Consider the following 14,574-nt stretch of genomic DNA (forward strand, 5'->3'; position numbering starts at 1 on the left):
AAGCTTTGTAAATTGAGCCTAATGCACAAAAAACAGATCACCATGTAGTAAGATGAGATTTTTGATGTGTCACATACACACTTGACACTTTCGATGTGTCACATACACACATTTGCATTCTCATATATTACAAACAGAAAAGAAACATGCAATGTCACTAAGGCCCCTTTCACACTGCTGGAGCCGCAAGCGGATCTGCCCACCCAGCAGCTTTCCACTGATCCCCGCTGAGCAGTCAGATGACAGGTCCATGTTTGCTCCTCTGATGCAGAGCGGACAGGGACACAACCTGCTGTCCTCTATGGTTTGTTGGAATGAAATGGACCGCCTGCCTGTTTCCATCTGACTGGCGTCTGATCCACTCCACCAGACTTATAGGGAATGGATCGCCATCCGTCTGTTTTTAGTGGACAGGATTGGATTGGGTGTCGGCAGGTGTCAGCAGACACAAGTTCATTGACATCCACTGCTCCATAGAGAGCAATGGATGGTCGGATTGGGTCCGCCTGAAAAACTGACAGTTGGACCCGATTGGTCTCTCCGCGTGAAAAGGGCCTTATCCAACTAGAGTTTCTGGACAGTATGTTTATAACCAAATATAAGATAGATCAGAAACAAATATCTTACCAGGTCTGGGGATTAATCCCTGAAATGGTCTGAAATATAAGCAAACAAAAATGTTACAATGATTATCATTTATTTATTATGAGTTCATCAACATTAACTATTTTGTAGTGGATTAGTTTATATCTTTTTTGTAAGCAGACATAGAGCTACTACTGGTAATTGTAGATCAATGCATGTACCTTGCCACTGTGAATTTGATTTTATCTGCTACAGCTAAAATCCGTTCTAGATTCTGTGATCCAAAGGTACAGGGTTTACGGAATGGGATTCCTGGAGGCAGGCCTTCTATTATGACAGAGCCAGGATTGCTCTTGATGCGCTTATAGGGTACTTGTACTGGGTATTTAATCCCAAGAGCTTCACCTGCCAATAAAACACACACACTGTCACTGATGTTTCTGGTGTATAAACTTTTCTACATGCAATCATGTCTTTACAGTAATCTATGAATATGAATGGACAAAAACATTTTCCATTAAACAGCAAAAACAGATATTTTCTATAGCTGTTCCCAAATGTTAGACAAGTGTTACAACACAGCATTATGGGAAAACATGGATTATTCAATATACAACTGTGTAAATCATTTAATATTAAAATATGATCTAGAGGATGTGATGTAAAGCCAAAGACAGAAACAGTTCTTATGGGAACCTATATGCAGTAACTTGCATAGTTTTAGCAAAGAAACTTAGATGGTGGATAGCACATGCCATTATGAAAAGGTATCTGTTTCTTCTATCTATGTGCACTTCTAATGGGTACTATTAGACATCCTTCCTGCATGATTCGTCTTTGATTTTCACAGCAGTGTCTCTACACACTCACCATACTTTTTATTGAATAGGTCTTGTACTTGTTCACGTAGGGTATTGGCAATATCTATCCGTGAGAGTCTGGCATCATAATTCTCTAGAAGGAAAAGAAGAACACTATCTAAAAATATGTTGATAAAACAGATGCATATGGCACTTATTAGGCATCTATAATTGTTTTGGATTTAACACAATGGCCTAATATGCAGCAGTAACTCACAATATGGTTACCTGAAATTTTATTGTAAATACTATGCGATTTGTCAGATTATTTGTTGTTTGTATTAAGTGCATACTATTGTGAAATCAAGAGTATTTTTCACTGCTGTATCTCTCACATGCTCTCTTGCTGCATTGTTTATTGCAGTCTGCTCATTGTGTAAGTGCTTTATTAACTATATTTATTTACTGCCGCCCTAGGGTCGCCAGTTCAATTTTCTAACCACGGCACTACTCGCTTGGAGTTTGCATGTTCTCCCTGTGCCTGCGTGGGTTTCTCCCACTCTCCAAAGACATGCTAACTGGCTCCTATCTATATTGGTCCTAGTATGTCTAAGTAGGAATGTGAGTTAGGGACCTTAGATTGTAAGCTCCCCGATGGCATGGACTGGTGTGAACTGATGGTACTGTATAAATACCTGTAATAAATAAATACAAAATAATAAATATGCAGTAAACACTATGGTTTTTGGCTTTTGTGCTTTCTTACATGGGTGTCATGCTGCATGTAGTGGAAAAGACCTAACTTTGTGTATAATTGTAGGGGGTCTAACTAGAAGGTGAGCAGTGTGTGCTTCTGTTTCACAAGGTGGATTTTGGAGAACACGTTTTTTTCACAAAGGGTTTGTATGCTAAGAAGAGATTTCTCTATCTCATATTATCACCGTTTTAACTTCTTGGACTTTGGATTCCCTGCTTGATTGCACATTTCAGGACACATGGAATGAGAAAGCTGATGATTTGGATGCTTATTAATGAACACTTAATGTTCAAATTTTTACTTTTTAAGCGTAGCCTCCCTGGCGCTATGATTAATTGAATCTGAATTGAATCTCAAAGCGGTACATTGTTTTGCATATAAATTTAGCATTGTATATTGTAGGCCTGTAATTCTTAGTAATAACTCACTTAAATCTGTCCAAACAAGAGTCTAGTAGACATCCCGGGTATGATAAAGTTTGAAACAAGAAATCATAAATTATAATATAATAAATAACTATAAATAATTATAAAAAAATAATAATATAATAATAATAATAAAATGGATTTCCCCATGATTCACTATCGCTCAATTCTGCAAGTGTTCTTATTTACTATTGCTCTTTTCTAGCTGGTCTAAAACCACTTTAGATGTAAAGGGACACTCTTTGGTTGCCATGGACAATGTCAAGTTTCCAGGCAGAAAGAACAGTATATATAATATAAAAGTGCATGCAGGGCACTGGACAAAAGGGATGTGAAATGATTTAATACAGTAATGTAATCTGTAAGATTACAGTGTACTGTATGTGTTATGTTTTGTGTACCTTTTGAATTTGCTGCCAGGCTCCACCCCAATGCGTCGCAGCGCTCACAGGGAATGGAGCCCAGAACACAGAGCATCGGGCAGATGATCCAGTGGAGGACACAGCGGGGGAACATCGCATGGGAACAAGGTAAGTATACTGCACCAGGATTCTGCAATGCAATCCCGAGTGTGGCTCGGGGTTACCGCAAATGGTACTGAAATTTAACCCCGAGCCACACTCGGGAATACCGCCAGGAGGGTTAATTATTATTTTGTGATTGATTTATGTTCTTGTATTGTTTTTTTACAAGTGCTGGAGAATTATCATTGTTTTTTTCTGAATAGCACTGCACTAGTTTATATATTTATTCTAAGGACACAGTGAATCATACAGTGAATCACACAGAAACATATAGGACTCTGCAACAAAGTTAATTAAAATCCTTGCTCTGTACAAAGATCACCCAGAGGGGATAATTTTTTTTTTCTCAACAAGAGTGGAATTGCTATAGCAGTACCACTAATGCTTAACCACTTCAGCCCTGGAGGAATTGGCCCCTCAATGACCAGAGCGATTTTTACAATTTGGCACTGTGCTGCTTTAACTGGTAACTGCGCGGTCACGCAATACTGTACCCAAATTAAATTTGCGTCCTTTTTTTCCCACAAATAGAGCTTTCTTTTTGTGGTATTTGATTGCCTCTGCGATTTTTATTTTTTGCGATATAAACAGAAAAAGACAAAAAATTTATAAAAAAAAAATCCAATAAACTCAATTTTAGTTATACATTTAGGCCAAAATGTATTCAGCCATATGTCTTTGGTAAAAAAAAATGTAAATAAGTGTATATTTATTGGTTTGCGCAAAGGTCTATCTATCTATCTACAAACTAGGGTATGTTTTCTGGAATTTACGCAGCTTTTAGTTTATGACTGCCTATCTCACTTCTTGAGGTGCTAAAATAGCAGGGCAGTATAACCCCCCCCCCAAATGACCCCATTTTGGAAAGTAGACACCCCAACGAAATTGCTGAGAGGCATGTTGAGCCCATTTAATATTTTATTTTTTTGTCACAAGTGATTGAAAAATGCCAAAAAATACATTAAAAAATGACACAAAGTTGTCACTAAATGATATATTGCTCACAAATGCCATGGTTATATGTGAAATTACACCCCAAAATACATTCTGCTGCTTCTCCTGAGTATGGGGATACTTTTTGGGAGCCTAGCCGCGTACACGACCCCAAAAAACCAAGCACCACCTTCAGGATTTCTAAGGGCGTACATTTTTTATTTCACTTCTCACTACCTATCACAGTTTTGAAGGCCATAAAATACCAAGATAGCACAACCCCCCCCCCAAATGACCCCATTTTGGAAAGTAGACACCTCAAGCTATTTTCTGATAGGCATGTTGAGTCCATGGAATATTTTATATTTTGCCACAAGTTTCGGGAAAATGGCAAACTTTTTTTTTTTTTTTTTGCACAAAGTTGTCACTAAATTATATATTGCTCATACATGCCATGGGCATATGTGGAATTACACCCAAAAACACATTATGCTGGTTCTCCTGAGTACGGCGATACCACATGTGTGAGACTTTTTGGGAGCCTAGCCGTGTAGAGGACCCCAAAAATCAATCACCGCTTTCAGGCTTTCCAAGGCCGTAAAATGGTGATTTCACTTCCTCACTACCTATCACAGTTTCGGAGGCCATGAAGTGTCAAGATAGCACAAAACCCCCACAAATGACCCCATTTTGGAAAGTAGACACTTCAAGCTATTTGCTGAGAGGCATGTTGTGTCCATGGCTCCCAAAAAGTCTCACACGTGTGGTATCCCCATACTCAGGAGAAGCAGCAGAATGTATTTTGGGGTGCAATTCCACATATAACCATGCCATGTTTGAACAATATATCATTTAGTGACAACTTTGTGTAAAAAACAAAAAAAACTAATTGTAATTTTCTCGAAACTTGTGGCAAAATATACAATATTCAATGGACTCAACATGCCTCTCAGCAAATAACTTGGGGTGTCTACTTTCCGAAAAGGGGTCATTTGGGGCTGGTTTGTGCTATCTTGACATTTCATGGTCTCTGAAATTGTGATAGGTAGTGAGGAAGTGAAATCACCATTTTACGCCCTTAGAAATCCTGATTGATTCTCGGAGTCTTGTACACGGCTAGGCTCCCAAAAAGTTTCACACATGTGGTATCCTCATACTCAGGAGAAGCAGCAGAATGTATTTTGGGGTGTAATTTCACATATGCCCATGGCATGTTTGAGCAATATATCATTTAGTGACAACTTTGTGCAAAAAAAAGTTTGTAATTTTCTCTAAACTTGTGCCAAAATATAAAATATTCCATGGACTCAACATGCCTATCAGCAGATAGCTTGGGGTGTCTACTTTCCAAAAAGGGGTAATTTTGAACTGTCCTGGCACTTTATGCACAACATTAGAAGGTTATGTCACACATCACCCACTCTTCTAACCACTTGAAGACAAAGCCCTTTTGACACTTTTTGTTTACATGAAACAAATATTTTTTTTTTGCTAGAAAATTACTTTGAACCCTCAAATATATATTTTTTAAAGCAAAGGCCATACAGATTAAAATCGTGGGTGATGCAATTTTTTTTTACACAGTATTTGTGCAGCAATTTTTCTAACACAATTTTTTGGGGAAAAAAAAAAACACCTTTTTACATTTTAATGCACTAAAACACACTCTACATACATTTTAGGAGCCTTTAAAATCCTTTACAGGTTATTATTTTAGATTTACAGAGGAGGTCTACTGCTAAAATTACTAAAAATTTTTATTTATTTTTAGCTTTTTTATTTTTAAACTGTTCCTTTCATTTTTTTAATATAATTTTTATTGTTATCTCAGGGAATATCCCCTATGATAGCAATAGGTAGTGACAGGTACTCTTTTTTTGAAAAAAAATGGGGTCTGTTAGACCCTAGATCTCTCCTCTGCCCTCAAAGAATCTGACCACACCAAGATCAGTGTGATAAAATGCTTTCCCAATTTCCCAATGGCGCTGTTTATATCCAGCGAAACCTAAGTCATGAAATGCTCGTAGCTTCCGGTTTCTTAGGCCATTGAGATGATTGGAGCCATTCTGGTCTCCAATCAGCTCTATGGTCAGCTGGCGGAACCACCGGCTGCATTCTCGGATTCCCTGTTGGGCAGCCTGTTGAGAGCCCGAGAAAACCATGGAAGAAGGTGGGCGTTCCCTCCCACTGCTTGTAAAAGCAGTCTAGAGGATAATTAGCCACTAGGATTGCTTTTACATGAAAGCCGACCGCTGGCTGAAAAGAATGATACCAAGATGATACCTAAACCTGCAGGCATCATTCTGGTATAACCACTCAAAGGCCAGCAACATACCAGTACGTTGCAATGTTCTTTTTTTCGTGCAGCCTGTAGGCTGCACGAAAAAAAGAGATTGATCGGTGGGTATGCCCACCATTAGAATACGCCCTTCATCCACCCAATTGTTTTTTTTTTTTTTTTTTACTGTGGTGGTGAAATCACCTCCTACAGCGCTGGAGTTGCTGATTTATGTACGTGAGAGCAAACGCTGTTGCTGTCAAGATAAATAAATCAGTGCTGCAGCTGAATGGCATACCTGAAAAGCAAACAATGGTAACGATAAAACATGAACTCAATAAAACAACTTGATTTTTTAACGCAATCTCTGCCTAAAAAATATATGCCGAAGCATGGGGGAAATCCGCCCCTTAATGTTAGGAGCAAATCGCTCCTCCACCCCTGCCCCCATGCTTTAGCATATATGCTCTTTTTTTTCACTGTGGTGATGAAATCACCTCTTACAGTGCTGGAGTCACGGCTTTACGTATCGTAGGAGCAAACGCTGTTGCTGTCAGAATAAATAAACCGTGCTGCAGCTGAATGGCGTATCTGCTAAACAAATGATCGTTAACAATAAAACAAAGTAACATTACAGTATAACAGTAAGACATACCATACCTGCAAAGGAAATACAATAAAACATAGTAAAAATAAAACATTACAGTTCTAAAATACAGTAACAATAGAGAGAGAACAATAGATATAGAACAATACTGTAGAGAGCTAACAATAGAGCGGACAATAGAGAGCGAACATAAGAGAGAGAACAATAGAGAGAGAAGAAAAATAAAACCACAACTATTTTTGGCTTTTTAATTTTTTTGTGTTTTTCTGTGTTTTTTATTTTTTAAATGTTTGCACTTATAAACCGTAAACTGTAAACGTTCCAGAGTAGGGTCTCTCAAAATGTGATGGCCATTTCATCTTTTGAGATCCTGTGTAAGTGTGCCCTAGGACTATGCAATGCTGTACCCTACGCTAATACTCCATTAGTGTGTGGTAGCCTTTGAAACAGTCACCGATGCAGAGACCAGGTTGGTCAGAACAGGAGGGACAATAAAAGCGGGTGTCACGGCTATATCTGTGTTTTCTGCAGACACAACATCTTCTTTGGGGATTTCTAGGGTAGGGGTACCAGGGAGAGCATACAGAAAATGCTGGCTCACTGCATTTGTGTTGGGAAGGTGGGCCACAGCACCGCCGGAAACAGAAGGGCTGTGATGATCTCTTCCTGGAATTTAAGAAAGGATCCAGTTCATTCTGAACCTTTGTATAGCACATAAGCATTCAGCAGAGCCAATTGGAATAAATATACAGACAATTTTTTGTACCAGTGTCTGGCCTTACAGGCAATTAGGTATGGCGCCAACAATTGGTCGTTGAGATCCATCCCTCCCATGTTAAGGTTGTATTCGTGGACAGAGAGGGGTTTCTCCACAACACCAGTCGCCGTAGGAATTTGGACTGTCATGTATATGCGTGAAAGGAGGACAGAACGAAAACATTCCGTATATCCCTCCACTTCACTGCTAACAAATTATTACATTTCAAGCAGGCTCTCCCCCCGTCTAAGTCGGGAGCACTCACCAGCACCCTTGCAGTTCATTGAGAACTACAAGACATCAAACGCAAAGGCTGATGGTACTTGTAGGCATTCATTCACAGAACTTTCTGAATGAATGACTCGGCTGTGTGGGAGAAGTCCTGCATGGCCACGCTCTTTCCAAATTGTGACAAGCGATGCGGGGAGAAGATCCCCAGCCCACTGTCACAGAGAGGGAGGATCAGGGAAGATCTGCAGGAGGGCTCTTCTAAAACGGATGGAACATGTAACGTGTTCTCAAAGGTGAACTTATCCTTTAAACCAAACTGGGCTTGTTTCCATGTTATCTGAATACTACCATGTACCACAGTTCTTGAAGAGGCAGATCGCAATATAATATATTGCATATACAGTACTGTATACCAGTTAGGACAAACTGCAAATTAATCCCTGAGTATTATTTCCTTTATTCTTACTCCTCTTTTTCTATGGCCCCTATAACAGATCATGATCCCTTTGTTCAAAACAAGTACAGTTATTACAGAAGGTTTTGTACAAATCCACAATCTAAATACAATGGCTCTTACCTTGAAAGTTAGGCCTCTGAGTTTCATCTGATAGGGAATTGTGACAATCTTTATCATTGACTCCTGAAACGATTGATCAGACATTAGAATTGCTGCATACTGGTAAAACACTCATGGTCATTGATGGTGGAGTGGGGTAACCCACAGTAACTAATTTGACTTTTAGGTACTCTAGTCTAATAATTTAAGAGACTTTTTTCTGATATTTGCCATGGGTTACTGCAATTTGGACATCAATCATATATTTTGAATTGGCAAAATAACCGCTTGCTGACCATCCGCCGTCATTATACTGCGGCAGGTTGGCACGATCCCGCTAACCGTCGTAGCTGTAAGTCGGTCCCCTGAAGCGGGATAGCAGGCACGTGCGCGCCGCTGCACTGCAGGGGTTGCCGATGCGCGTGGCCGGCGGTCGCGATGATCGCTGGCCACGAGCGATCGCGGGCATGAGAGGCAGAACAGGGACGTATGTGTGTAACCACACAAATCCCTGTTCTGTGAGGAGAGGAGAGGCAGATCGTGAGTTCCTACTAAGTAGGAACAACGATCTGTCATTTCCTCTATTCACTCCCATCCCCCTACAGTTAGAACACACACTAGAGAACACAGTTAAGCCCTTGATCGCCCCCTAGTCTTAACCCCTTCCCTGCCAGTGACATCTACAGAGTAATCAGTGTATTTTAATAGCACTGATTGCTGTATAATTGTCAATGGTCCGAAAAATGTGTCAAAAGTGTCCGATCTGTCCGCCATAATGTCGCAGCCCTGATAAAAATTGCTGATCACCGCCATTACTAGAAAAAAAAAATAATAATAATAAAAATGCCATAAATCTTTCCCCTATTTTGTAGACGCTATAACTTTTGCGCAAACCAATCAATATACACTTATTGCGATTTTTATTACCAAAAATATGTAGAAGAATACATATTGGCCTAAATTGAGGAAAAAAATTCCTCAGTTTAATTGGGGATATTTATTATAGCAAAAAGTACAAAATATTGTATTTTTCTCAAAATTGTCGCTCTTTTTTTGTTTATAGCACAAAAAATAAAAACCACATGATCAAATACCAGCAAAAGAAAGCTCTATTTGTGGGAAAAAAAGGACGTCAATTTTGTTTGGGTACAACGTCGCACGACTGCGCAATTGTCAGTTAAAGCGACGCAGTGCAATATCACAAAAAAATGGCTTGGTCATTGAGCAGCCAAATCTTCCGGGGCTGAAGTGGTTAAATAAGCCCAAAGTTTGTTATGTTTGTCTGTTTTTGTCATTTGGTTTTGTCACCAGTTACAGGCCAAATTTCAATCAGTGTGTGGTTGTCCTTGCTTGACAGAAGTCGATCGTTTGATCAACTTCTGACGAAGGGACATGATAAAAAAATATTGTGGATCAGCAGCTGTAGCCACTGATAAGTGTATTGTGACAGCGGCGATTCCCTCTGTCAGAATACAATGTCCTGGCGGGGGAATTCCTCCACCTGCCTTGCTTGTGTGGATGGGGGAATCTCTTTGGTTTTTTTTTCCATTCTGACCCCATTTGTTCCTTCTTAAAAGCAAATTAAAGCAAATTTAAACATAAAAAATATTACATTTTGCTAACTGAGATATATATATATATATATATATATATATATACACACACACATATATGTGTGTGTCCATATAATGTTAGTATTTTCACTGAACACATAGAGATTGATTTACTAAAGGCAAATAGAGTGTGCACTTTCCAAGTGCATTTTCACTCTGCAAATGCAGTTGCTCCAGAGCTTAGCAAATGAGGTAAAGCTTCACATTACAAAGAATACCCAATTACATGCACAGCAAGTAAAAACAAAGTCAGCAGAGCTTCCCTTCATTTTCTAAGTTCTGGAGCAACTACACATAGAGAGTGGAACTGCGCTTGCGAAGTGCACAGTGTAAATCTACCCCATTTTGATTTTTTTTTTTGCAGTGTTTCATTTAACCACTTCAGTCAAATGGCACTGGGTTATCAGGCATTTATCCTAGTGCTATGTTAAAACGGGGGGGATTTGAGATAGGGGATTGTGCGCGGGAAGGGAAGTGGATTTATGCTGGGAGGGGGGATTGGTATGAAGAAAATCCATGCCACAAGTCGGGGAGGATTTGTGCTAGAAGGAGTGAGGGCGCAGATTAGATCTGGATTTTTTTGTGGGGGAAGGAAGTGTGTATTTTTGCTGAAAGAATAAAGTGGGGTAGAGTATGACCCCTGACCCCTACATTGGCATTACACACTACTTACTCTTGCACTCTTTTTGTTTTGTACTCCTAACCCCCACTGTACATTACATAGGCCTGTCCCCTGCATTCTGTGCATTACATATTACTGACTGCAGCACTCTGCTTTACCTATTCCTGAACCTTGAACCTATTGCATTACACACTCAGGACCCCTGCACCATATGCATTACACACCCCTGACCCATGCACTCAGTGTTATGGATGTCTAAAACCTACACTGACTGCAGCACTCTGTACACTATGTACTTCTGCACTATATATACTATATTGTACATTACATAAGTGTTCATTGTCTCCACAGTTGTAGCTCTCGGTCCATTTTCAATGTACACAAAACTATATGTATGGAAACAGTTTTGTAATGATTCTGCTGAGGTTTAAATGCGTCTGTAAGACTTTCACTTATGGCACAGCAATCAAAGCATATTTTATAGGTAAAAGGAGGCCCAGATTTTTTTTAACCATGCTCCTTAAGCATGCACAGCGTGTCGCATTGCTGCTCTCCTTGGGGTGCACGAAGGTGCTCTAGGATTTTGGAATCCTAGCAATGCCCCTAGGGGGCCCACTGGGAGCTTCTCCTGTGCCTCCATTTCTCCTGCACCTTACTGACAGGAGTGACTGCAGCATCATTCCTGTCAGAAGGTCAAGGGCCTGAAAACTGCTGGAGGGAGGCTTCTGCTCTCTCCTCCATCCATTAGCAGCCTGCTAAGAGTGGAATAGAGCAGATTCTAAAAATACAGTGCAGCGCCACTGGGGAATGAGAGCAGACTGGTCTTCTTCCTGTCTCCCCTTGTCATGTGACAAATCCCATGACCCAAGACGGGAAGAAGGAGCAGCTGCAAATGATGGGGAATGACCTGCTATACACTAATTAGGAAATTGTGCAACTAAAGTTAGTTTGATTCTCTACAACTTGTAATAGAAACAGAGCCCATAGTTTAATTTACTTTACAAAATTTACCGTTACTAGTAAGAAGTACAAATAAGCATGACGAATCCATACTATAATTTTGGTAATGCCTGACTAATAAAATCATGTGTAAGTGAACTTACCCAAAGGACCAGGGCTATCCTGAATGCAGTCCTTAAGTCCTTCAGAAATCAGTTCTGGCCTGAGAAAAGTAAAAAAAAAAAAAAAAATTACTTATACATAAACAATATATACTTAAAGCGGAGTTCCGCCCGACCAAAAAAAAAAAAAATTACATTAGAATTTATTAAAAAGTACACATACTGTAGCTGCTGACTTTTAATATTAGGACACTTACCTATCCTGGAATCCAGCGGTGTTGACACCCCAGGCGATGTTTCCATCGGCTCTCGGGTGCTGCCGCCGCCATTGCCTGTAAGGAAACCTGGCTGTGAAGCCTTATGGCTTCACAGCCGGTTCCCTACTGTGCATGCTCGAAGCGCGCTGCGCTTTCTGAATGGCTCGGCGGCAGGGGAAGGAGGAGGGGGCAGAACTTCCAAGATCTCTCGGAAGTGGGAACAGATACCTGTCAAAAACAGGTACCCGCCCCCCCCCCCCCCCCCCCGAAAAGGTGCCAAATGTGGCACCGGAGGTGGGGGGGTAGTCAAATAAGCGGTGGAACTATGCTTTAATAAGACTATAGGGGATATTTACTAAAGGCAAATCCACTTTGCACTACAAGTGCAAACTACACTTGAAATTGCACTGAAAGTGCACTTGGAAGTGCAGTCGCTGTAGATCCGAGGGGGACATGCAAGGTAAATAAAAAAACAGCATTTTAGCTTGCACATGATTGGATGATAAAATCAGCAGAGCTTCCCCTCATTTCAGATTTACAGCGACTGCACTTCCAAGTGCACTTTCAGTGCAATTTTAAGTGCACTTTGCACTTGTAGTGCAAAGTGGATTTGCCTTTCGTAAATAACCCCCAGTGTGTCTGTTAAATGAAAAAAAACAGCCTTAGTATATCATTTTACAAAGACATACCTGCAAAGTGCCTCATACATTTAGTATGCATAAAGGAAGGTGAATTTAAAACCTTTCTATGGCAGGCCATACATAATCCAATTATCTTTCCTGCAACAAAGAAAATTGCTCGATCCCCCCATCAAAAATTACTGTGTTGATGGGGGAATCCCTCCTGCGGAGCTATTGTGCTACCGACAATAATCGCATCCTAAAAAATATCGATGGATCGACTTGGGTACAATCAGCCTGCCCATACATGAATTGAATCTCGGCTGGTACCTACTGAACCGGACAAGTTTTGAACGATCTATGGCTGTCGTTATAGAAACTGTAAAGTGGATTTTAGATGTTTTCTCTAAATTACCCACTGCTTAGTTTTCCCTAAATAATCAGGTGACAAACCTGCTCCATTGAAGAGGTTTTCAGCACCTGATAAAGTACAATCCTCTCTTTATAGATGTATTTATTTATGTATTTACAATCTAGACCATACTCCATTAATCATAGGTACTTTCTTGGTTTGACAATTCTTTACTTACATGATAACAATGCCTAATAATCAATACATGCCCTATTTATTTAAAAACCTAAGACTATGCTATTTAAACAGCTGACATAATTGGTAAAAAAAATCCATTCAAACGAATGATTAAAAAAAAATGTACATGAATACTCACTTGGCATTGTAACAAACTATGGCAATCTAAAATATGACAATTTTATGAAAATATTATTTTGAAATTGTCTTTTATTGTGTTAAAGTTAAAAAAAAAGTTTAAATCAACAAAGAAGTTTTACTGCAAAATAACTTGGTACACATGTATCTACAACCCCTGGCAAAAAGTATGTAATCACCACTCTTGGAAAATGTTCATTCAATTGTTTAATTGTGTAAAAAAAAAACTAAGTACAGACATGCTTCAAAACTATTTTCATTTAATATTTCATCTTTCTGGATTTAAGAAACACTTAAAAAAAGAAAGAAAACTGTAGTCAGTTGCAACTAAGGTGAAAAAACATGAGGGTTTACGACCCCTTTAACACCTAAACCGAAAAAAACAAGGTTACAGTGGGCTAAAGAAAAGCAATCATGGACTGTAGATGACTGGATGAAAGTGATATTCAGCGATAAATTACAAATCTGCATTGGGCAGGGTGATGATGCTGGGACATTTGTTTAGTGCCATTCCAATGTGAAAACGACTGCCTGAAGTAAACATGCAAATTTCCACAATCATTGATGATATGGGGTTGCATATCAGGTAAAGGTAAGGGTGAGATGACAGTCATTAAATCTTCAATCAATGCACAAGTTTAAATGGAGATTATTCCATTAATTGAATGGATGATTTCCTCAGAATTGGGTGATTCCATATTTTTTTCCTTTGCTTGATCTGCAAAAACAGTTGCAACTGACTACAGTTTTCTTTATTTTATTATTTTTTTTAACTGTTTCCTAAAGCCAGAAGGTTGGAAGGTTAAATGAAAATAGTTTTGAGGCATGTCTGTGATAAGTTTTTTTTCTACACAATTAAACAACTGAATTAACATTTTCTAAGAGTGCTGATTCCATGCTTTTTGCCAGGGGTTGTATACCCTGTTTACAAATAACCTTTGGATTTAGCATTTTATATTTTTTACATTTAAAATGCAAAATCATATCAGAATTACTCAAAGTGCATATAAATCTGAAATAATCACCTCGAAATTCAGCTGATTAAAGGATACGTTCACCTTTGGGAACATGTTCCACCAGTTTTTTAGGGTGTAACATGTCCCCCATGCTGCAGCCGCTGCCCGCTGCCCTCTGGCCCTGTGGCAGCAGAAGGAGAAGTTTTCTGTACTAGCTGTCACTTTTAAAAAGTGATGGCTGCGTCATTCATTCATACAGCTCTGT

General features: G+C 39.4%; 1 protein-coding gene across 6 annotated transcripts in view; it reads right to left on the bottom strand.

Annotated features, from left to right (window-relative positions):
* The window catches only part of GTF2IRD1 (GTF2I repeat domain containing 1), a 161,609-nt gene that overhangs the window by 22,493 nt on the left and 124,542 nt on the right, over window positions 1-14,574 (bottom strand). For all 6 annotated transcript variants that reach the window (XM_073615035.1, XM_073615036.1, XM_073615032.1 and 3 more), the window contains 5 exons: window positions 11,792-11,850; window positions 8,475-8,537; window positions 1,456-1,539; window positions 807-990; window positions 628-656 (listed from right to left, as the gene is read on the bottom strand). In XM_073615035.1, the coding sequence (XP_073471136.1) occupies window positions 628-656; window positions 807-990; window positions 1,456-1,539; window positions 8,475-8,537; window positions 11,792-11,850 (419 nt within the window). The remainder of the gene's footprint in view (window positions 1-627; window positions 657-806; window positions 991-1,455; window positions 1,540-8,474; window positions 8,538-11,791; window positions 11,851-14,574) is intronic.

Source organism: Aquarana catesbeiana, linkage group LG02, assembly GCF_042186555.1.
Source record: "Aquarana catesbeiana isolate 2022-GZ linkage group LG02, ASM4218655v1, whole genome shotgun sequence".
NCBI classification, from domain to species: Eukaryota; Metazoa; Chordata; class Amphibia; order Anura; family Ranidae; genus Aquarana; species Aquarana catesbeiana.